This window comes from Puma concolor, chromosome B2 (genome assembly GCF_028749965.1).
Source record: "Puma concolor isolate L17-30 chromosome B2, mPumCon1.1.hap2, whole genome shotgun sequence".
Taxonomy (NCBI): Eukaryota; Metazoa; Chordata; class Mammalia; order Carnivora; family Felidae; genus Puma; species Puma concolor.
Genome location: NC_141671.1, coordinates 81,752,947 through 81,778,682, shown reverse-complemented (window position 1 = coordinate 81,778,682; position 25,736 = coordinate 81,752,947). Strand labels below are relative to the sequence as shown.

Here is a 25,736-nt window from a genome sequence, read left to right as displayed (position 1 = left end):
GCATGAAACCTACAGACATCACAATGACTCTAAACCCATATCTTTCAACATTAACACTGAATGTAAATGGACTAAATGCTCCAACCAGAAGACATAGGGTATCAGCATGGATAAAAAAAAACAAGACCTGTGCTCGCTTCGGCAGCACATATACTAAAAAAAACAAGACCCATCTATTTGCTGTCTACAAGAGACTCATTTTAGACCTGAGGACACCTTCAGATTGAAAGTGAGGGGATGGAGAACTATCATGCTATTGGAAGTCAAAAGAAAGCTGGAGTAGCCATACTTATATCAGACAAACTAGACTTTAAATTAAAGGCTGTAACAAGAGATGAAGAAGGGCATTATATAATAATTACAGGGTCTATCCATCAGGAAGAGCTAACAATTATACATGTCTATGAGCTGAATATGGAAGCCCCCAAATATATAAAACAATCACAAACATAAGCAACCTTATTGATAAGAATGTGGTAATTGCAGGAGACTTTAATACTCCACTTACAACAATGGACAGATCATCTAGACACAGGATCAATAAGGAAACAAGGGCCCTGAATGATACATTGGATCAGATGGACCTGACAGATGTATTTAGAACTCTGCATCCCAAAGCAACAGAATATACTTTCTTGTCAAGTGCACATGGAACATTCTCCAAGATAGACCACATACTGGGTCACAAAACAGCCCATCATAAGTATAAAAGAATTGAGATCATACCATGCATACTTTCAGACCACAATGCTATGAAACTTGAAATCAACCACAGGAAAAAGTCTGAAAAACCTCCAAAAGCATGGAGGTTAAAGAGCACCCTACTAAAGAATGAATGGGTCAACCAGGCAATTAGAGAAGAAATTAAAAAATATATGGAAACAAATGAAAATGAAAATACAACAATCCAAATGCTTTGGGATGCAGTGAAGGCAGTCCTGTGAGGAAAATACATTGCAATCCAGGCCTATCTCAAGAAACAGGAAAAATCCCAAATACAAAATCCAACGGCACACCTAAAAGAAATAGAAGCAGAACGGCAAAGACACCCCAAGCCCAGCAGAAGAAGAGAAATAATAAAGATCAGAGCAGAAATAAACAATATAGAATCTAAAAAAACTGGAGAGCAGATCAATGAAACCAAGAGTTGGTTTTTTGAAAAAATAAACAAAATTCACAAACCTCTAGCCAGGCTTCTCAAAAAGAAGAGGGAGATGACCCAAACAGATAAAATCATGAATGAAAATGGAATTATTACAACCAATCTCTCAGAAATACAAGCAATTATCAGGGAATACTATGAAAAATTATATGCCAACAAACTAGACAACCTGGAAGAAATGGACAAATTCCTAAGCACCCACACACTTCCAAAATTCAAACAGGAAGAGATAGAAAACTTGAACAGACCCATAACCAGCGAAGAAATTGAATCAGTTATCAAAAAACTCCCAACAAATAAGAGTCCAGGACCAGATGGCTTCCCTGGGGAATTCAACCAGACATTTAAAGCCAATATAATACATATCCTTCTCAAGCTGTTCCAAAAAATAGAAAGGTAAGAAAAACTCCCAGACTCATTCTATGAAGCCAGCATTACTTTGACACCCAAACCAGACAGAGACCCAGAAAAAAGAGAGAGAACTACAGGCCAATATCCCTGATGAATATGGATGCAAAAATTCTCAACAAGATACTAGCAAATCAATTTCAACAGCATATAAAAAGAATTATTATTCATCATGATCAAGTGGAATTCATTGCTGGGCTGCAGGGCTGGTTCAATATTCTCAAATCAATCAATGTGATACATCACATTAATAAAAGAAAACATAAGAACCATATGATCCTGTCAATCAATGCAGAAAAAGCATTTGACAAAATTCAGCATCCTTTCTTAATAAAAACCCTTGAGAAAGTCGGGATAGAAGGAACATACTCAAACATCATAAAAACCATTTATGAAAAGCCCACAGCTAATATCATCCCCAATGGGGAAAAACTAAGAGCTTTCCCCCGGGGATCAGGAACACGACAGGGATATACACTCTTACCGCTGTTTTTCAACATAGTGTTGGAAGTTCTAATATCAGCAATCAGACAACAAAAGGAAATCAAAGGCATCAAAATTGGCAAAGATGAAGTTAAGCTTTCACTTTTTGCAAATGACATGATGCTCTACATGGAAAATCTGACACACTCCACCAAAAGTCTGCTAGAACTGATACATGAGTTCTGCAAAGTCGAGGGATACAAAATTAATGTACAGAAATCAGTTGCTTTCTTATACGCTAATAATGAAGCAACAGAAAGACAAATAAAGAAACTGATCCCATTCACAATTGCACCAAGAAGCATAAAATACCTAGGGATAAACCTAGATGTAAAAGATGTAAAAGGTCTGTATGCTGAAAACTATAGAAAGCTTATGAAGGAAATTGAAGAAGATACAAAGAAATGGAAAAACATTCCATGCTCATGGATTGGAAGAATAAATATTGTTAAAATGTCAATACTACCCAAAGCAATCTACACATTCAATGCAATCCCAATCAAAATTGCACCAGCATTCTTCTCGAAGCTAGAACAAGCAATCCTAAAATTTGTATGGAACCACAAAAAACCCTGAATAGCCAAAGTAATATTGAAGAAGAAGACCAAAGCGGGAGGCATCACAATCCCAGACTTTGGCCTCTACTACAAAGCTGTAATCATCAAGACAGCATGGCATTTGCACAAAAACAGACACATAGACCAATGGAATAGACTAGAGACTCCAGAATTGGACCCACAGATGTAGGGCCAACTAATCTTCGACAAAGCAGGAAAGAATATCCAATGGAAAAATGACAGTCTCTTTAACAAATGGTGCTGGGAGAACTGGACAGCAACATGCAGAAGAATGAAACTAGACCACTTTCTTCCACCATTCACAAAAATAAATTCAAAATGGATGAAGGACCTAAATGTGAGACAGGAAACCATCAAAACCCTAGAGGAGAAAGCAGGAAAAAACCTCTATGACCTCAGCTGCAGCAATTTCTTACTCAACACATCTCCAAAGGCAAGGGAATTAAAAGCAAAAATGAACTATTGGGACCTCATGAAGATAAAAAGCTTATGCACTGCAAAGGAAACAATCAACAAAACTAAAAGGTAACTGATGGAATGGGAGAAGATATTTGCAAATGACATATTGGACAAAGGGCAAGAGTCCAAAATCTATAAAGAACTCACCAAACTCCACACCCAAAAAACAAATAAGCCAGTGAAGAAATGGGCAGAAAACATGAATAGACACTTCTCTAAAGAAGACATCCGGATGGCCAACAGGCACATGAAAAGATGCTCAACGTCGCTCCTCATCAGGGAAATACAAATTAAAACCATACTGAGATATCACCTCATGCCAGTCAGAGTGGCTAAAATGAACAAATCAGGAGACTATAGATGTTGGCGAGGATGTGGAGAAACGGGAACCCTCTTGCACTGTTGGTGGGAATGCAAACTGGTGCAGCCGCTTTGGAAAACAGTGTGGAGGTTCCTCAAAAAATTAAACATAGATCTATCCTATGACCCAATAAATAGCTAGGAATTTACCCAAGGGATACAGGAGTGCTGATGCATAGGGGCACTTGTACCCCAATGTTTATAGCAGCACTTTCAACAATAGCCAAATTATGGAAAGAGCCTAAATGTCCATCAACTGATGAATGGATAAAGAAGTTGTGGTTTATATGTACAATGGAATACTACTTGGCAATGAGAAAGAAAGAAGGAAATATAGCCTTTTGTAGCAACGTGGATGGCGCTGGAGAGTGTTATGCTAAGTGAAGTAAGTCATACAGAGAAAGACAGATACCATATGTTTTCACTCTTCTGTGGATCCTGAGAAACTTAACAGAAGACCATGGGGGAGGGGAAGGGAAAAAAAAGTTACAGAGAGGGAAGCAGGCAAACCATAAGAGACTTTTAAAAACTGAGAATAAATTGAGGGTTGAGCGGGGTGGGAGGGAGAGGAAAGTGGGTGGTGGGCATTGAGGAGGGCACCTATTGGGATGAGCACTGGGTGTTGTATGGAAACCAATTTGCCAATAAATTACATATTAAAGAAAAAATAAATAAAATTCATAGAAAAAATAATTAAAAAAAAAAAAAGAAGAAGCCAGAGATGCTGCCAAACATTCTACCATGCATAGGGCCAATTCCCTCAACAAAGAACCGTGTGACCCAAAATGTCAATAATACAGAAGTCAAGAAACCCTGGCCACATTAACAAGTAGTTAATAAGCAGTGGAGCCTGTACCAAAGTCTTTGGATTCCAAATCCATTGCTTTTCTTCTATGCAAAACACACAGAAATGTGGGAGATAAACTCAGACCCAGGTCAGAGTGATAGTCTGGTGGGGGGTTCGGAGTAGTCACAGATACAGAAGGATCCAATTATTAGAGACACAGAGTGAAGGGGTAGCATTTCATCAGTTGAAAAGAGACAGAGTTCCATGCAGGATCCTTCTCTGAGTGCAATCCCTGAGCCAGATTCTGAATGAGTAGACCTTACAGGGGCAGAGTGGGTGCATAAGGCCTTGAAAGAGGTCTTGCAAGGAAGAATCTATAAACTGAGTTTCCCAGGCAACACTGTGAGCTCAAAGACAATAAAATATTGCCCTCAAGGTTCTGAGGCAAAACAATTCTCGGCCTAGGTTTTATACCAAACTGTCACTTAAGTGATTATAATAAAGATAGATTTTAAGACATGCAGACTCTCAAAACATTTATCTTCCTGTTCCCTTTCTTCAGAAGTTACCAGTGACCATGCACCACCAAAGGGAGGGTGATGTGGGTTGTGGCAAATGGGATCTAACACAGGGGAGAGGTGAATGGAATTCTCAGGATGACTCTGTTCAAGTAGAACTAGAGAGAAACCCAGATCAAACTGGAATGGAGAGATGGATGACTCCAGAAGGGATATCTATCTCAAGGGAAAGAATAAAACTGATAAGTACATGATGGGATTAATCATGGAAAATTGTACTAAGAACCGTTTTACAGAATTGCTGGAGGATAGAGGGAAGACTTAATTATAAGTCTGAATAAAACTAAACAAATAAAAAATCAAGGCAATTATCAAGTCCAGGAAAAACAGCAAGTTATATAAAAATGGAAATGTAATTAATTATAGTACAACTCTTGGCTCACCAATGAACAGCAATTACATAATCACAGTAATCACGAATCTGCTCAAAAACTGTGATATAACAAGATTGAGACAGTGTGGAAGAGCAAGGGGCAATAGATTATGTCTAACACTGATCAATCTTGGGGTGCCTGGATGGCTCAGTCAATTGAGCATCTGACTCTTGATTTCAGCTCAGGTCATGTTCTCACAGCCATGAGATCAAGCCCTGTGTCAGGCTCTGTGCTGAGTGTGAAGTCTGCTTGGGATTCTCTCCCCCTCTCTCTCTGCTCCTTGCCTCCTCGTGCATGTGCACACACACATGCTCTCTCTCAAAATAAATAAATAAACATTAAAAAAAAAAATAAAGTTGATCGATCTCTTCCATGCATTCATTCTCAAGAAGACATTAAGTGCTGTGTTATTCAACACAGTAGCCAACAGTCACATGTGGCATTCAAATTTTAATTAAAATTAAATTTGAAATTAAGCCACACTAGCCACATTCTAGGTACTCAATAGCCATGTGTTGCTAACCTAAATATAGACAGATATAGAACAGCACAAATATAGAACATTTCACTATCATAGAAAATTCTGTTGGACAGTGCTGTACTAGGGGGTGTACCACATCAAACCAAGGGAGTAAACCAAGAAAGAAAAAGACACTGAGGTCCAAAACCAAATCAACATATATAAAAATGGTAAGCGGAATCTCTACGATAATAGTGAAGAGTGATATCTGTCAGAAGGCCTGAAGGGCCACCAGTCCAGACTAAAATAGGGGAGGGGTCTCCAGAGAACATCTCTGCAAAGAGACTCAGTGGAGAGATTTATCTAACACATCTGAACATCCAGAGAGAAGATCAGGAACTGGGGAAGAGTTTGGGGATGACTTGTTATATGTACACACAAAACCAAGGGAACAAACATGGGATAATTATTAACATCATAGTAAGGAAATTACTACCGAAAAAAAAAAAAAACCAGGAAACATAATGATACCACATACTACATGGCTCAGCTATAAATAAACTTGTTAAATTAATGTAAAGACCAAATGCTGATGTCACCTAAGTAATGACACAACTATATTATGAAGGTAGAAACTGTATCTGAGAGCAGGGTAGAGGAAGAAAGCTATACCTTAAAGCATTGGTTTTTATATTAAGTCAGCGGATGACGCCTAAAATGGAAAAATCAAAATCAAGCAATGTCAGGACATCATTTACAAATGTAAACACTAAAAGAAACTACCAAAAGACTTGCATGTAGTTGCCTATGGAGACTCAGAAATGGAAGACAAACACAGTAAAAATATTTGACACTTTATGTGTAGGTGTGACATAAAAATTAAAGTAATACCTAAACTGCTTTTTGTTTGTTTTTATTCTAATTCCAGTTAGTTAACATTCAGTGTGATATTAGTTTCAGGTGTATGAGATAGTGATTCGGCACTTCCATACAGCACCCAACAAGTAATCCCTATCACTTATTTAACCCATCTCCCAACCCCTTCCCTCTGGTAACCATCGGTTTGTACTCTATAATTAAGAGTCTGTTTCTTGGTTTCTCTCTCTCTCTCTCTGTCTCTCTCTCTTTCACTTTGCTTGTTTGAATTGTTTCATTAATTCCACATGAGTGAAATCATATGGTGTTTCTCCTTCTCTGACTGACTTGTTTCACTTAGCAGAATACTCTCTAGCTCCATCCATGTTGTCACAAATGGCAAGATTTAGTTCTTTTTTATGGCTGAATAATATTCTGTTCCAGAATATATAAAACACCTTCTTTATCCATTCATCTATCAATGGATACTTGGGCTGCTTCCATATCTTGGTTATTGGAAATAATACTGCTATAAACATAGGGGTGAATGTATCCCTTTTAATTAGTGTTTTTCTTTTTTTAATTTTAACTTTATTTAAAAACTTTTTAAAGTTTATTTATTTAGTTTGAGAGAGAGAGAGAGCGAGCACAAAAGCACAAGAGCAACAGAGCAGAGAGAGAGGGAAAGAGAATTACAAGCAGGCTCTTTTGATGTAGTCACAATAGTTTATTTTTGCTTGTTTCCCTTGCCCCAGGAGACATATCTAGAAAGAAGTTGCTATGGCCACTGTCAGAGAAGTTACTGCTTGCAGTCTTATCTAGGATTTTTATACTTTCAGGTCTCACATTTAGGTCTTTAATCCATGTTGAATTTATTTTTGTGTATGGTAAGAAAATGGTTTCATTCTTTTGCATGTAGCTGTCCAGTTTTCCCAGCACCATTTGTTGAAGAGACTTTTTCCCATTGCATATCTTCCCTTCTTTGTTGAAGATTAATTGACCATATAATTTTGGATTTATTTCTGGATTTCTATTCTGTTCCATTGGTCTATGTGTCTATTTTTGTGCTGGTACCATACTGTTTTGATTACCACAGCTTTGTAATATAATTTGACGTCTGGAATTGTGATGCCTCTGGCTTTGCTTTTCTTTTTCAAGATTGCTATAGCAGCTATTTGGGATCTTTTGTGGTTCCATGCACATTTTAGGATTGTTTATTCTAGTTCTGTGAAAAATGCTGTTGGTATTTTGATAAGGATTGCATTGAATGTGTACATTGCTTTTGGTAGTATGGGCATTTTAACAATATTTTTTCTTCCAATCCATGAGCATGAATGTGTTTCCATTTCTTTGTGTAGCCTTCAATTTCTTTCATCAGTGTTTAATAGTTTTCAGAGTACAGGTCTTTCACCCCTTTTGGTTAGGTTTATTCCTAGGTATTTTATTATTTTTGGTACAATTGTAAATCAGATTGTTTTCTTAATTTTTCTTTCTGCTGCTTCATTATTGGTGTACAGAAATGAAATAGGGGCACCTGAGTGGCCCAGTCAGTTAAGTAAGCAACTCTTGATTTCGGCTCAGGTTGTGACCGTTCATGAGATTGAGCCCTGTGTCAGGCTCCACACTGACAGCATGGAACCTGCCTAAGATTCTCTCTCACCCTCTCTCTCTGCCCCTCCCTCCCTCTCTCTCTCAAAATAAATAAATAAACTTAAAAAAAAGAAATGAAACATTTGTGTAGATTGATTTTGTATCCTGCGACCTTATTGAATTTATCAATTCTAGCAGTTTTGGGGGGACTAAACACTAAAGGTTTTCTATAGAGAGTATCATGTCATCTGCAAAGAGTGAAAGTTTTACTTCTTCCTTACCAACTCCGAGGCCTATTTGCCCCCTTGTCTGACTGCTGTGGCTAGGACTTCCAGTACTATGTGGAATAAAAGTGTTGAGAGTGGGCATCCTAATCTTGTTCCTGACCTTAGGGGAAAACCTCTCACTTATTCCCCATTAAGGATGATTTTCACTGTAAGTTTTTCATAAATGGCCTTTATTACGATGAAGTTTGTTCCCTCTAAACCTACTTTATTGAGGGTTTTTATCATGAATGGATGTTGTGCTTTGTCTAAACTTTTTTAAATTAAAAATTAAGCTGATTAATCAACTTAGCACTATATGCATATTCATTATAGAAATATGGAGATCAATGCCAGCAGGAAAACAGCTAAGAGATCTGAGAGTTTGTTCTTTTGGGGAGCAGAGTTGAGGGGTGGGCAGGAGACAGCTCTTTCTGTTAAATGCCTTACAACAGTATTTGAACTTACACTTTTAAACTTCCTATGTGCCTGCATTACTTTGAAAAAGATAACTATTAAAGAACAAATGATGTAAAAAAATAAAAAAGGCAAGCATTGGCAAGGATACAGAGAAACTGGAACCCTTAAACACTGCGATGGGAATGTAAAATGGTACAACCACCCTGAAAAATAGTTTGGCAGTTCCTTAAAATGCTAAGCACAGATTTATCGTTTATTCCATCAATTCCACTCCTGGGTATTTACTAAAGAGAAATGAAAACACGTCCACACAAAAACCATACACTGGCATTCACAGCAGCATTATTCATAATAGTTCCAAGCTGGAAACAACCCAAAACATCCACCAACTGTTGACTAGGTAAACAAAATGTGGTGTATCCATACAATGAGATATTATTCTGCAATAAAAGAGAATGACATACTGATATAGGCTATAACATAGATCGACTCTGAAAACATTAGGCTAAGTGAAAAAAGTCAGACACAAAAGGCTACCTACTATATGATTCCATTTATGGGAAATGTCCAGAAAACAGATATTTAAATTTTTTTTAGGTTTATTTATTTATTTTGAGAGAGACAGAGAAAGCATGAGTAGGGGAGGGGCAGAGAGAAAGAGGATGAGAGAGAATCTGAAGCAGGCTCTGCACCATCACTGCACAGCCCGATGCAGGGTTCAAACCCACGAAACCATACGATCATGACCCGAGCCAAAACCGAGAGTCAGACGCTTAACCCACTGAGCCACCCAGGCGCCTCTAGAAAACAGATACGTAGAGACAGAAAGTAGATTAATGGTTGCCAGGAGCTGGGGGTGGGAATGGGGAATGACAGCTAATGAGTAGAAAGTTTCTTACTGGGATGATGGAAATGTTCTAAAATTAAAACACGGTGATTATTGCACAACTCTGTAAATACATCAAAAATCACTGAATTTTATACTTTAAATGGGTGAATTTTATGACATGTAAGTTATACCTCAATAAACCTGTTTTTAAAAAAAGCAAATGATGAAGTCTGTTTTAAAAAGAAAACTTTCAGGGCACCTGGACAGGTCAGTTGGTTAAGTATCCGATTCTTGATTTCAGCTGAGGTCATGATCTCACAGTTGTGAGATCGAGCTCCATGTCAGGCTCTGTGCTGGGTGTGGAGCCTGCTTAAGATTCTCTCTCTCCCTCTCCCTCTGCCCCTTCCCTGCTTGCACATGCATTCTCTCCCTCAAGAAAGAAAGAAAGTTCACATTAGAAAGAAAAAGAAAACTTTCAGACTATGAGCTAAATGTTTATCAATAATTTGTTATTATAACAATCCTGAAAAGATGGTATCATTAAGTCTTTTACAGTAAGGAAACTGATGCTCTAAGAAGTCAAGCAAGTGGCACAATTAGCAAACATAGCCAAGTGAAAATATGTGAGCATGCACCCTAACTACAGAGTTCATGCACCTTCTTGCAGTTGTGATTGCCCAGACCCTGAAGAGCTGTGGGCGAATCACACCAAAGCCTGAGCTATGGCTCCCTTCACCGTCAGTTCCATACAAGCTTATCACCATTTATGTGCAGGGCATTGTTAGGCCAATAGGTGACCTCTGCATAGCCCAATATTTTGTCAGAGACAAGCATCGTGATATTGTTTATAATGAATATATATTTGGTTTTAGTGTCCGTTCCTGGCTCACAGCTCCCCAAATCCTTGGAATTTCCTAAGTGATAAGAACAACAGGAGCATCTTTTTTTACAGTAGCTGGTCTTTGTCCTCATTCCTGAAATAGCTCCAGAGACAAAAAAGTGAAAGTAATGTGTTCTTCATAATAAGCCCCTTTCAACCACACCTGAATTTATGTTAATGAGGGAACTTTTAGAAAGCCCTAAGGATGCTGCTGGTTGCCAGGGCAACCAACCATAATTAGATGGTCACATTTTCAGTCCCATCCCCTGACCTCCAGGGAGAGGGGTGCGGCTGGAGGTTGAATGTCAATGAGCAATTAGCAATGAAGCCTCCATAAAAATCCAAGACAAGCCAGAAAACTTCTGGGCTGGGGAAGACATGGAAGTTCCGGTAGGGTGGTGCACTCAGAGCGCATGGAAGCTCTGTAGCCTTTTCCTCATACCTTGCCTTATGTATCTCTTCTATCTGGCTGGTCCTCAGTTACAACCTTTCACAATGAACTAGTAATTTGGTAAGCAAAATGTCTTCCTGAGTTCTGTGAGCTGCTCTAGCAGATCAGTCAAACCCAGGGGATCGGGGGATTGTGGGAACCCTTGATTCTGTGTTGGTCAGAAGCACAGGTGACAACCTGGACTTGGCGGCTGGCATCTGAAGTGGAGTGGGGGGAAATGCAGTCTTGTGGGACTGAGCCCTTAACCTGTGAGGCCTGATGCCACCTCCAGGTAGACAGTGTCGGAATTAACTGCTTGGTGGGGCCAAAAAAGCACACGTCAGAATCATAAAATGCAGAGACCGCATGTGAGTAACTGAAAATGCGTGCTGGCTAATCTGTGCCACAGGTGGTCAGACATTAGCATTTGAAAATTAAGCTTCGCTTCTCTCCACAGCTATGTGGGGTGGCCTGGACAGTGGGCTTTGGAGCCAGACTCTGTAGGTACAAGTAGCAATTCTGCCACCCAACAGCTGAAGAACAGACCCTGAGCAAGTAACTCTCTGTGCCTCAGGCTCTCTACATCTCTACAGTGGGGATAAAAAAAAGAACCTTTTCTAGAGGACTATAAAGTCCTTAGAGCAATACTAAGTGCTCAATAAGTGTCTTCCATCAGCATTATTTCATCTATATATTTCAACTTGTCACCTATGCAGCCTGACTTTCCCCACTTTTGCTACAATATCGCCCTTTAGCCAGTATGTTTTCTCATCTACCGTGGAATTATCTGTTTCCTGACCCATATGAAATGAAAGCCCAAAGAGATGGTGGCCGTCATCTGGCCCAAGTCTGTTATTGTACAGATGGGAACAGTGAGGTTCTGCACAGCCGATGGGCTGCCCTGTCCCTGTACAATAACGAGATTACTGTACATTTTTTCCAATAACTTTTTATGCCCCCCAACTTCTCCAGAGACACCTCTTGTCCATTTAGCTAAAGAAATAGGTGAGAAAAGGCCATACTGTGATTTTAAAGACTGTCAAATGCTAATTACAAGTCACTCCAGGGGCACCTGGATGGCTCAGTTGGTTAAGCATCTGACTTCGGCTCAGGTCATGATCTCATGGTCTGTGAGTGTGAGCCTCACATCAGACTCTGTGCTGACATCTCAGAGCTTGGAGCTGCTTCAGATTCTGTGTCTCCCTCTCTCTCTCTGCTCCTCCCCCACTCTCACTCTGCCTCTCTCTCTCTTTCTCCAGAATAAATAAACATTAAAAAAAATAATAATAAGTCACTCCACTTGAAAGATAGCATTGAAAGCATTTTAATCCTCCTTCCTGCTTCCCAAACTGCCACCACTGGAAAAAAGAAAAAGCTAGTTCCATGAAAGCTTCGAACCAACACAAAAGTTGTACAGACAATGGTTATTAAGAGGTAGGCTTTTTCCCAGGGAATGGTTAAAGTGTTAGTTTTTTTTTTCTTGTTACCTTGGTAACTGCTACCTTGGCGCCCTTGTTGATGAGCTGAACCACATTCTCTGCTTGGCCTTTGTACGCAGCTATGAGAAGGCGTTCAGAAAGTGCAGCGACCGCATCCTGCTGGCTCATGAATTAGGAGAAAAAGAGGTTTTCAGGAAAGCAGTAGACAAGTTCCTTCAGCTCAACACGATGCCACTGGCCCGGGCAGGCACCCACGGGTAAAGACGCTCCCGATCATCAGAAGGTGCCTGTATTACTATGCCATCTTCGGGACCTAGGGATTACAAACAAAGTTGCCATCAGCACCGCTCAGCACACAGGACAGGCCACACACCTCCTCTCTCTGATTTTAGGGCATCTGCTGATCGCTCACTGCAGGGGACAGAAGCTGAGTGAAGACAGGACGAGCAGGAAGCACATACTCTGCACACCAAACCCCTGAACTTGCGAGTAGAAGGCAGCAGATGTGCCAACCTCCCTCCCTTCTTCCTCCTTCAGGGACATTCTCCAGAGGACTATGGCCAAAACTGTGAGGTCTGCTCTGTACTTCCATCCCGGGTAGCAGAGGCCTGATATAACCCCATCAACATCACCTGGGTTCCAGGCCTGCCTTTGGCAGGTAACTGTACTGCGCATGATGACGAAGGGCCTTCTGGCCGTGTTTTGTGGGTCCACCACAGCCAACATGCTGATTCCCCTGGCAGGTGAAGATGCCCACGGACCACCCCCCACAGAGACCCTCAGGGGTGGGTTAAACCCTTGGGTGTTCCGCCAGTATTTACTGCAGGTTTTTTGCTTCATCCTTGTCTCACTGGGAACAGTGCAGCTTCCTGAGTTCTGGGACAGACCAAGAACTGGGCACAGGCCCGGGCCATCGCCCAGTTCCAGTTACTGCCGGAACAACCCACCTTGGGAACAACGCGGATGCTAGAAACCCTGACAGTGCATACTGCCAACCGCATCAGGAGGGCCTGGTTTTGTTGCTTCCATGCTTAACAAGAAATAAAAGGCCTACTGAAACCACCTACAGGACGCAAAACCCCAGTCAGAGCAGTGGTCTAGAGGTAGTAGTAACTGTAGTAAAATTAAACTCTTCTTTCCACCAAATGACAAATGAACACAATTTTAAAGACCGACTTCTCCCAGGAGCCCTGGGCCACCATTAGAGCAAACCAAAGAAAGCCATTGGTAATTTATCCAAAGTAGAGTGTTCTTTGGAAGGAATGCTTTCAAGAATTGAACCCACTCAGGGTGCCTGGGTGGTTCAGTCGATTAAGTATCCGACTCTTAGTTTGGACTCAGGTCATGATCTCATGATTTGTGAGTTCAAGCCTCACATCTGGCTTTGTGCTGTCAGATTCTCTCTCTCCCGCTCTCTCTCTGCCCCTCCCCCATGTGTGTGCATGCTCTGTCTCTCTCAAAATAAATAAACTTAAAAAAAAAAAAAAAGAATTGAATCCACTCCTGCTAGGACAGCAAGTAAGTGAAAGCTTCTTTGTGTTTTGAAACATACTTATTAAAAATACCTATGGGGCACCTGGGTAGCTTAGTCAGTTGAGCCTCGACTCGATACAGGCTCAAATTGTGATCTTATGGTCCTGAGATCAAGCCCTGCATCAGGCTCCACTCTCAGTGTGGAGCCTGCTTGGGATTCTCTCTTACTCTCTCTCTCTCTCTCTCTCTCTCCCTCCCTCCCTCCCTCCCTCCCTCTGTCCCTCTCTCCTGCTCGTGCACTCTCTCTCTCAAAATAAATACTTTAAAAATATTCCAATACATGCAAATACAAAGAAAACGCTGTGCCAAAAGGACTGCACTCTTCATCCCAGACCCTACCACACATTCTAATTTTGAAGGCCTGGAAGATACAGACATCTTTTACAGTTGCTTCCAGGCAAACCCAATGCTCCTTTCAACCTGTAAGATGAAGGAATTGGCCATGAGACGACTAGGAAAGATCTGGACTCTATGTGCCTTGCTCTAACTCTTGTTCACCATGACATTCCAGGCAATTCATTTTGCCAACAGCTCTGAGAGGCTGGGGTTAAATGATCACACATAAAACAGACACACACACACACACACACACACACACACACACACACACACACAAAGAGGACCATGGTGGGATTAAAGATGGCTGTTTACTATGTGAAAGTATTGGCCAAAATGTGAATAACTTCAAAAAGGTAATTATTATCCCTCCTGCCCCAACTTGTTAATCATCAACTTTTCTCACTTCATCTGTATGTTGCCCAAAATGTGGTTAAAGAATAGCAAGGAAAGAAAGAACCTCCACAAATCCACCTGCTCTGCTCACTGGAACAGAGCCGGAGAAGGTATGCTCCAAAGAGAGGACTCCTCTCTTAACCATGGTCAGAGACCCCTGGGATGCATGAGGAATCTCGGCTGAATGAATGAGCCAATGAAAGAATCAAGCTGAAACTCAAAACAGAGAAACAGAGCTGGAAAATCCACTGGAAATTCCCAGGGTCCCACTGAAAGACTAGTTTAGGCTTTATGTTTCCCAGACCTTTCTACAGTGTAGAAGTTGTTTTTGGAAACGCTGGATACATTCTCTCTTTATTCAGGTAATCTGTGGTATCTGTAAACCAATTATACTGAGCTTCCCAATACTGGGTTTGTCCCAATATTGCAAGAACACTCCAGGCACAAATGGCAGGAAGCTACAGTATTAGCCGTGACTTCCAAACTGCTCTCCCTCCACAACCACATTGTTCATTTACTCATTTGTTGTCTTTGCACGCTCAGCCTGAACTGCCACCTTCCCCTGTATCCAAACTTTCCTTGCAGTGAGCATCTGAACGTCTCAATACAATGGCCCAATTCATACAAATACTATTAAAATTTCACTCATTTTACTTCAGAGCTTAGCTCCTGGAGATAGAGACATCCTTGCTGCAAACTAGTGCAGCCTACCAGCTGAGGTCACGAGCTCCAGTCCAGCAGCACTGGCCAGTCTCCCCAGCAACAGATGCAGGGGTCAGCAGGCCTGTAGTACATGGACAGCCACTCCCCTCCGGTCCCAGACAATAAATTCAGCTCTCACCCACCCACTGCCATGGTTGCAAGCTACTGAGATAGCCTCGTTTATATAACTACCTTTGGTAAACAGCCCTTTATAAGTCTAGCACACACTACTATTCACTTTGTTTTAAGACAGAAAAAAACACTACAGTTGAGAAATATTGTCCAGACTTTTTTTTTTCTTCAGTTACAACTACTTAAGAATGAAATGCTCCCCACTCCCCACCCTATCCCACCCCCTCCACCATGGCCAATACACAGCCTGCCTGAGGCACAGGGATTTGTTGCTCACAGAATTTTGGATACCGCTCCCACCATCCCCCCACCCCCAACTAGAATTGCATAGAAAACTGCCTGCAAAGTCAGGAACAGAATCCCAGGTTTCCAGTTTCTAGTCTGTGGTTAGTATCATCCCTATGTGCTTGGGCATCTCAAGTTCATTCTCAATTGAAATCCAGTAATAGCGTCACTGGTAGGATGCCCAGTATTCACCTACAGTTGCATATACACACAGGATGGGTGGGAAAGAATCAAAGTGGCTGAGTCTTCTTTTCTGTTTCCTCTCTGTACCTCCATCCTTTTGGAGGAAGGGGTTTCTCATCTGACACCTCTGAACTGATAAATCAGGAAGGCAGAGGCAGGTTGAGGGAGAGGAATAAGGAGGATAGAGGACCTTCACCAATGAGTGGGGAGGGTTGAGGAATAGAGACCTAGCAACTAGTCTGCAATCAACGAGTTAAACTTCACTGCCAACCTGTTGGGTACCTCGGCTGTAGCAGCCCCATTCCCTCATTCAATCTGAGCCTCCTCTTCCAAGTAGATTAGCTATCATTCAAGACACTTCCCACTGTTGGCGGTGAGGAATTTCTTCTGCCCTATATCTATCAATCACATCCTTCTTTGTCACAATGCTCACTTTCACAGCATTCTGGAGAAAAACATTAAATGCAAACATACTGCCAGCTCTTTAAGCAGAAATGAAATAAATCCATGATCATGAATATGCAATGAGCATCCTGAATCCAGAAAGGTATTTAGCTTCTAAGAAAGATTTCCCTGCTTTGTCCTAGCCCACCGCCCCATTTTCACTGCATTCCAATTTGCAAATGCTTTTTTTCTCTCATCACAAATGCTAGAGGGCCACACAGCTGCTTGGTCTATGATGCGATCTGTTTTATTTTTATAGCAAAAGGTCTATGAGGTTTGCTTTTGCTGCTTTCTTGAGGATTTACAAGGAAGTCTCCCGGTACCAATATCCCCAAACTACTACATTCAGTTTCCTGACAGGCAACATATTTTAGAAGAGACCTGCAAACAGAAGTCCCAGCCAGGCATATGCATACCCCACCCAGAGACAGTCCACAAGCACCCAGAATCAGTGGTTAAGGGAGCACCATCAGTTACAATAATTCGCTTTGCTCCCACTGCTTAAAACTCTGTAGTGAAGAGAGATCGTACTCACATCCGGGGGTCTGTCCTCCCCATTCTACATGGTGTTCTGTTGCTGGGTAATTGCTGTCAATTATTTCCTGGAGACATGATTAGCTTCCTAGGGTTGTCACGCCCAGTGGGTCTGCAATCATTTACTTGCCTTTTTCCCTCGAGCTCTCTGTGCCAACTCTGGCCAAATCACATCTGAAAGCTTATTAAGACATCCATTCAGCTCACAATGTCGTGGCTTCCTCCTAGTCTGCTCGTCACAGCTTCTGAAAGTCTTAGGGCTTCAGGTTTTGTCAGACTGCTCCCTTCTGCCGGCAGAGGACCTGTAACACTGCCCTATCGAAGAGTCAGGGAATAATTCACAAATGGGAGGAATGCTTTTGAATGAGAGAAATGAAGTCTGAACTCTGCCAGCAGTAATGCCAGGAGAAGAGAGGGATGTGCATGTTGTAAGGGAGGGAGAACGAAGGAGGGGTCAAGATCTATAATGAACCACCTTTCTGGTGACAACAGTCCACCCTCCTTGGCAGAGAGTTCCAGCACAGCGACTGCAGCCGCACGGGAGACAAGAGGCTGGGAGAGCAGCTGTTTCAGTGTTTGTAAGTCCAGAGTCTGTCTCACAAATGCTCCTCTGAGTCTCTGTGGGGTGGGGGAAGGGAGAAGACAGGGAGCAAAACTGTTCAAGTGCTGTCAGTGGTCCTAAACATCACAGGGGTGTCCTCCAGACCACTTGTAGAAGCAACAGAAAACTAACTCCCCAACTGAAGCAGTCCTAGAAAGGAAGAGTAGAAAGTCAAATTTCATTTTGACTTGAGCCGCATCACCACTTTTTCCTTATTTCTAAAGCAAGAATTATTGGTCCTGAAGATGGGAGAATTAATGTCAACGTAAACCCTCCCTGATCAAGACCTTGCCCCCATCTCCTTGAGGATAGCAGCTCTTATGGGCAACAGGCTGGGATTCTGCTGTGGCCATTATCTGGTTTATACCAAAGGCAGAACAGCCAGACTCACGGCAGTGCGTTACAGGGAGACTGAATTCCGCTGGGGAGACAAAGCGCCAATAGAATGACAAGCTTATTTTTAGCATACAACAATCGTACTAGTTTAGCCAGAGGTGGTGACTGCTGGATACTGCCATCACCCCTAGGGGACAAATCAGGTTAGAACAGAGACTAATGTGACTGACTCCCTACGTTAAAGAAACTGGCCCTGATGAGTCTCAGCGAGGGCCCAAAGGCCAGATGAGAAATGTAAACTGAATGTGACAGAAGTATAAAGAAAGGAGTGGTTACTTTTCTCAAAGCTTCTGGGACATTTCCTTCTTCTGAGAATATGTATTCCACAGGTAGGGACCCTCAACATAATACTATCAATGAGAACAGTACAGCACTGGCCATTCACAGAGCCTGGTGTCCACAAATGCTATCTCCAAAACACCAGGACAACAGGCACAGAGCAAGCCCATGACTCATTTTCTATACCTCACTATTGCAAAGGAATGCGTATGCTACCTGAAGTACAGTACTTCTGACACTTACTGAATCTTTGAAATAATCACCTTTGTAGGAGGCATATGGAAGCTGTTGCAGTAAAAAGCTGAGTGACATCAGGAAACCTGTGACATACTCTACCATAAAGAAAAGCTGCTACAAAATGTAAAAATAGTACCCGAGGCATAAAAATATCATTGAATGAAGTTATGACTGTCAGAAAGCTTGTGGTGTAGAGACCTCTTCTTTTCACATGGGACAATAATTACTTGTTGACTGCCCAGCACTGCTACATCACCAGAGCGACCAAGCTGGGGCTACTGAAATCACATATGCTGATATCTGCATGCTCAAAATCCAGAACAGGAGTCATTGCTGAGCTTTCTGCGGTCCCTTCTTTCCCCAGATAAGGCAATCATGACTGTGTCTGTGTTCTTACAGTTCTCTATAAGCTTCCATTATGGGCTGATTTGTCTCCCCCCCAAATTCATATGTTGAGGCCTAACCCACACTGTGACTGTATTTGGAAATAGGGCCTTTAGGAGGTAATTAAAATAAAATGAGGTCTTAAGGGTGGGGCTCTGATCTGATAGGATTAGCGTCCTTATAAGAGAGACATCAATGGAAGTCTTTCTCTCCCTCTCTTTCCCTCATTCTCCCCCTCATCATACTCCTACCCACCTCACCCCCCACCCCCATTCTCAGAAGAAAGGCCATGTGAATACAGAGCAAGAAAATGGCCACCTGAAAGCCAGGAAGAAAGTCCTCACCAAAACCCAAACCCTCCTGGACCTTGATCTTGAACTTCCAGCCTCGAGAACTGTGAGAAAATAAATTTCTATTATTTAAGCCACTCAATCTATTGTATCTTGTTATGGCAGCCTGAGCTAAGACAGCTCCCCTCATGGTGGAATTGCTGGCATGGACTCAAGATCAATATTCCTACTTAGACTAAACTCCTTGAGGACAGGAATTCTGTTTTGGTTATCTTGTATTCCAGTACCTGGCATGGTTCCTAGAACATAGCTCGTCTTTAATGTGTGTTATGTGGATGTCAGAAAAAACTAATAACTAATTGCTTTCCCTAGTCATTAACTGGTCTTCAGGAGCCTGTAGATCCCATGAGAAATAGAGAAGTGTCACCAAGTCAGCAAACCTTTTTCTCCTTCCCCCACAGATGAGGCAGGCTATGGCTCCTGAACCTCCAAGAGAACTAAACAGATGTAGTCCTTCTCCTGTCTCCCTCCCTCCCCAAAATAGAGGACCACAGCTGCTGGGAGAAGAATTACCAGCCTCAAGACAGACCCGACCCAGTGACACAGGTCTGTCAGCACCCCAAGGACTGGACAGCGCCACAGCCCCTCCAGGAATTTTCTTCTCCCTACCCTCAACCCCTGTTGGGTAAAACCACAAACACTAAAGACAAACCAAAACAAGCAATATCACATTATAATAAAACCAATCCCCACACATTAGTCTACCTTCCATGCATACATTTCTCCCTCCCACTTCTTAAATAGCTTTGATCAGGCTTCTTTCTGCCCCCAATTCTCACTAAACTGTTGATGTTGAAGACTGTGGGCACAAAGAACTATAGAATCAAGGAGAGGATTCTTTCTTGCTTAGTGTGCTATGGGTGAAAGGGAACAGCAAAGTTCTCACAGAAAAGGGTAGGTCTGGGATGTGTGATGGAAGATATGTAGGATTTTGTTAGGTAGAGAAGGGTAGAGGAGATAGGCCGAAAAAACCAGCAAGAGCAAAACAGGCAGCGTGGTCTGCAAGTGCACATCATGAATGGGAAAGACACGCAAAGAGACTGTTGCAGCTGAAGCTTATAATACATGGGCAATGATCCAGAGATCACGTTGCAAAGTTGGGCTGTGAAAAAAATTTCATATCATGCCAAAGACATTGGTTTGTATGTTGCATTTGTGATGGGAGCCCTAGAAGTTGGTAAGCAGAATAGAAACTAGTTATTTTTTACTCAACTTGGAATTCAAGAATTCCAAGAAATGGATTAAGTATAATTATGGGTTGATGCTACACTTTCAAGATTGTAGGCACATGGCTTGCTTTCTCTTTCTTCATTTATTTCTTCTTTAATTCCTTCCTTTCCTCTCTCCTCCTTTCTTTTTATGTTAATAGGTTTAGGTTTACAGAAAACTTAGCAGAAAGTACAAAGTTTCCATGTGCCCTCCACCCATTACTGCCCCTACCCTCTGCCAGTTTCCACACATTTTGCATTGGTGTGGAAAATGTTACAATTGATGAGTCAATATTGATACACTACTATTAAATAAATCTATGGTTTACATTAGGGTTCTTTGTGTTGTATAGTTGCATGGGTTTGGACAAATGTAAAATGAGGTATATACACCATTACAGTAACAAACAGAATAGTTTCACTGGCCTAATGCTCGCCCTCTTTATCCCTCCCTTCCCCCAACTCCTGGCAACCACCAAACTTATTACTATCTCTATAGTTTTTGCCTTTTCCCAGAATGTCATATAGTTGGAATCCCACAGTTTATAACCTTTTCAGTTGGCTTCTTTCACTTGGTAATATGCATTGAAGTTTCCTCCATGTCTTTTCATGGCTTGATAGCTCAATTTTTAATCACTAAATAATATTCCATTCTACAGATATGTCAGTTTGTTCATCGATGCACCTATTAAAGGACATCTTGGTTGCGCCCAAGTTTTAGCAATTATTAATAAAGCTGCTATAAACATTCATGTGCAGGTTTCTGTGTTATACTTTTAAAAAAATCTCATTTGGGTAAATACTAAGGAGTACCACTGCTAAATCATATGCTAGGAAATGTTTAGCTTTATAAGAAACTGCTATACTATCTTCCGAAACAGCTATAACATTTTGCATTCCCATCAGCTGATTTTACATTGACCTAATTGCCAAATGCAATGGTGACTTTCAGTTCTTACCTTATATGATTTCTCTGTTGTATTAGGCACTGCTATCGTTCCTTCATCACACTTCCTTCTCCTTTGGTTTCTGTGACCCAGTCTCTCTTCATTCTCCCACCATCTCTTAAATTATTTATTTTTCTCATTCAGGGGCTCTTCTTTCACTGGTCCCTTAAGTGCTGCAAGTCCCTGAGATTCTATCCCTGATTGCCTTATCTTCTCATTTTCTTCTCTGGAAAAATCTCAGTTACCCACCTCCCCACCCCCCGCTGCTGCTGCCCACATGCTCCTCTGCTGCCTAGATACAGACTTCTTTAGCCTCAATCACTTACTCTGAAGCTCCATATTTTAAGCACCCAACCATTTAACAGACATTTTACTTGGATGTCCCCCATCAACATGTTCACAACCAAATCATCATCCTTCTTTCAAACCCATTCCCCTTCCTGTGTCCCCATCTTGGTGAAGGACTCCACCTTTCATCTACCTGCCTACTTCTCTAAACTGGAACATGCCTCCCATGCCTGATTCTCCTTCCCCCACTTCCCCATTCCATAAATTACCAAATCCTTCTGATTTGAGACAGTAATGCACAGAGATTAAAAATGAGAGTTTTGAGGTCAAGATTGCCAGGGCTCAAATCTCAGCTCTGCCACTTACTTTGGGCAAGTTTCTAATGACTCTAAGCCTGTTCTCTCATGCATAAAATAGAACAGTTCTTACCTCACTGGGTTGTTGCAAAGATTGAATGAGCTATTACACACACTATACAATGCCTGGCACATAGAAAGCACTCAGTAAATATAAGCATGGCTATATGATTGCTGCTTACAGGTGCTTTGATCTGTTCTCTCTTCTCTAGTTGCATTGCCACTGCTTTCAGTATGTCATCATTTATTTTTTTTTTAATTTTTATTTATTTTTTTAATTTACATCCAAGTTAGCATATAGTGCAACAATTATTTCAGGAGTAGATTCCTTGGTGTCCCTTACCCTCTTAGCCCCTCCCCCCTCCCCCAACACCTCCAGTAACCCTCTGTTTGGTCTCCATATTTATGAGTCTCTTCTGTTTTGTCCCCCTCCCTGTTTTCATATTATTTTTGCTTCCCTTCCCTTATGTTCATCTGTTTTGTACCTTAAAGTCCTCATATGAGTGAAGTCATATGATACTTGTCTTTCTCTGAGTATGAAATCATTTCTTACCTGAACTATCACAGTGGCCTCTGACTGGATGCTAAAGATGTTTCTTGAAATTCTGCTTGTGATCATCTAAACTTGGAAACTGGGATAAGAAAAGTGAAGTAGTTTTCAGCTTGTGAAATGGAAGCTGCTGATGCAGATGAGATTTTAACAAGGGAAAAGTAGGCCAGACTAATGTCCAGGATGCTGACAGTGAGTGTACTTTGGCTCACAGTACATCTTCAATAAAAGATAACTTTGCAGACATCAATATAACCTGCCTGGATAGTTGTTGGGATTTATTAAACTAGACCCTCAGGAAAGATAGAGCCATTGAGCCCATAGTGTTAAATTCTCTCTCTTTGGACTGGGCCTTAGAAGATCACTGAGCCATTAAGATGTAAGTTCCCCTTTCTGATATGTCAATGATAGAAGAAAGGGAGTAATGAGAAACTTCTCTTCTAGTTTGTTTCAAGATGGCAAAGATGGCAAACAGACAGATGAGCTGCACTGCAGGAGGAGTCATTAACACTGTGCCCATCTGCCAAGCAATAGTCTGCTAAGTGGCGGCACCTAGGTCTTTGGTACAGTTATTTTGCCTTTGTTTATGGACCTCTCATCCTCTGTGCCTCTGGACAAAGAGCATCTTATGACCAGACCATTCAGGGGTTATGGAGACTGTTAATCACAGGACAGAAGTTTGCATGCACTCCTTGTCTCAAGTCCTGCCTACTCCCTCCCCGACCTTAATATACGTGATCGCTGTCAGAATGCTCTTTTCACAACAACTGTGATAGTGCTTCCTCTTTGCTTATAACCCTCATGACTCACGTTACCCCAGAACAAAGTCCAGTGCGACATGACCTGGTCTTACCTCTCTCTCCAACCACCTCCTCTGCTGACACCCCACCCACCCACTCTGCACTCTGGCTTGGCCACAAGTGTACTCAGAACACCTTAAAAGAACCATCCTGCCATTTTTGCTTATAATACTCTTTAGATCTTTTCCAAACTCTTTCTTATCCTTCAAACCTGATTCAAGGTGTCCTTCTCTCAGAAGACTCCTCCAATGTTACTCTATCATCCAGGCTCCCAAGGCCCAAATCCAAAGTACTCTGAGCTCAAATCCCGGCTTGGCCACTTATTTTGGACAATGTATTTAATAAATCTAAGCTCCTTTCCTCAGGGTACCTGGGATGTGGGAAAGATCTAAAAAGCATTGTAAGCAAAAATGGCAGGATGGTGCTTTCAAGGTGTTCTGAGTACTCTTGTGGCCAAATAGGAAGAATAACAGTTTTTACCCATTGGGCTGTTACAAACATTGAATGAGACCAATACAAAATAATGTAACGTTTAAACCTCACTGTAAATATTTACCAAACCGGACTGCAAGTGTGTGATGTCAGTACTCTTGGCCTCTCTTCCTACCTTCTGATTAAAAAGCCTTTTTCTGTTCACTTCCTCTTCTCTAAGGAGAATGTCCTAGCCTAGCCAGAAAGGCTCCTGGACTTTAGGATGCAGAATTAGAGACAGCAGAGAAGAGAAAGGAGAAGGTTGACTTGTCAAAGGAGGCCAAACTAATCTGTACAACAAAGAGCTGGGAGAGAAAGAAAGAAGTGCCATGCAGGACAGAGAATGGAACAAGAGTTTCTGCAGGCTGGTGGTAAACAATAATAGACTTCTGAACATTGTGGAATGTGAGAGAATTTGGGGGAGTGGGGGAGGTGGGGAAGGGGATGTGAAAATCGTTACTGGGAGTTTAGGAACTGGGTTTCCTTTAATTTTGTAAGAGCAACAAGTAAATGATGACTATTTTTTTAAATTACTTTTGGTCTTTGGATTATGATTCTTTGACTGTGTCCCTACAAACACTAGCCCACATGAAACTGAAATTCTTTAGGGTTACACTTGTTTACAAGGTCTTTGCTCTCAGACTCAGCTTCTCCAGACACAGGGACTGTGTCTCACTCCTTTCTGTAAACCCAATGCAAGCACACAGCCTGGCGCATGGCATATAAACAATAAATGCTTTGCTGAGCAAATAAACATATTTACGCTTATACAACTGGATCATAGACTCCTATGAACAAGTCAATGCTCTTATTTTTCCAGGTGTCCAAATAAATCATTAAATGCTGGAGTTCAATGGTGGCACCCAAAAAGATACGTCATTGTCCTAATCCCCAGAGCCTGAGTACTAAATTATATGACAAAAGATATATTATGTTAAGGATCCTGAGAAGAGACAGTTATCCTGGATTATCTGGGTAGGCCTGAAATGCAATGACATGAATCCTTATAAGAGAAGCAGAGAGAGTTTTAAGACAGGAGAGGAGGCCATGTGACCCCAGAGGCAGAGATTAGAGTGATGAGGTCACATGCTACCTGGAGCCATCAGAGGACAGATGAGAAAAGGAAGAATTATCCCCTAGGGCCTCCAGAGGGAGTACGGTCCAGCTGACTAACACCTTGATTTTAGACTTCTGGCCTCCAGAACATGAAAGAATAACATCCTATTGTTTTAAGCCATTGAGTTTATGGTGATTTGTTACAGCAGCCACAGGAAACTAATACAAATGCCTTATACATAATGGATGTTCAATAACTCTTTGTCAATTACCTGTCTGGGTCACTTAGAATCACAAGCTGTGCTTCCTCTTCAAAGTCACTCACCCACACTTTGTGGTAAAGAGCCAAGGGTTCTACTATGTCGCTTCAAAACTTGTGATGGCTGTTGTAACCAAGGGGCCCCTCACTACCATCCGAGAGATCATCAGGTTCCAGGGGCTAAGTGTTTGCTGACTGCATATTCTTACAGAATGTCCTTCACTCATTTCTTCAGGAAGGATAGTACAGTAGGGGAGCACTTGACAATGGCATGATGCCAACAGGAGAAATGTGTCATGCCATGGAGGGTGGACAGCCACCCTTACTGGGACCACTCCAACGGGCAGCCAACTCAGATTGAGTACTCAGCAGTCTACCTACAGGAAACACCAGTGAACTGAAAGAAAGCAATGTCAGACTTTCAGTTCCCAATTCTGTACAACAGCACACACACACACACACCATAAAGTTGCTTAGGCAACCCTGCAGACGCAATTTCAATTATGGTAAAAGGAAGTCTGAGATTAACATGAGCATCTGCTCAGAAGTAAACATCAAAATATGTTGCCACTCTAATTTCAGCATTATTTCTTCTACTTTGTTCCTCAGAGGACAGAGGCCTTCTCTCAGGGCTGGAGGAGGTCTCCCAGCCAT

The 25,736-nt window shown here is 41.7% G+C and overlaps 1 protein-coding gene and 1 long non-coding RNA gene across 3 annotated transcripts in view; one reads left to right on the top strand and one right to left on the bottom strand.

Moving 5' to 3' along the window:
• ANKRD6 (ankyrin repeat domain 6) overlaps positions 1-25,736 on the bottom strand; it is a 226,664-nt gene that overhangs the window by 81,390 nt on the left and 119,538 nt on the right. For both annotated transcript variants that reach the window (XM_086707414.1, XM_086707416.1), the window contains exons 2-3: positions 22,500-22,578; positions 12,404-12,668 (exon numbers count right to left, since the gene is read on the bottom strand). In XM_086707414.1, the coding sequence (XP_086563540.1) occupies positions 12,404-12,523 (120 nt within the window). In that variant the 5' untranslated portion in view covers positions 12,524-12,668; positions 22,500-22,578. The remainder of the gene's footprint in view (positions 1-12,403; positions 12,669-22,499; positions 22,579-25,736) is intronic.
• Positions 16,869-20,688, top strand: LOC147581080 (uncharacterized). The gene is made up of 2 exons (XR_015251386.1): positions 16,869-17,478; positions 19,549-20,688. It is a non-coding gene; the product is annotated as an uncharacterized LOC147581080 (long non-coding RNA).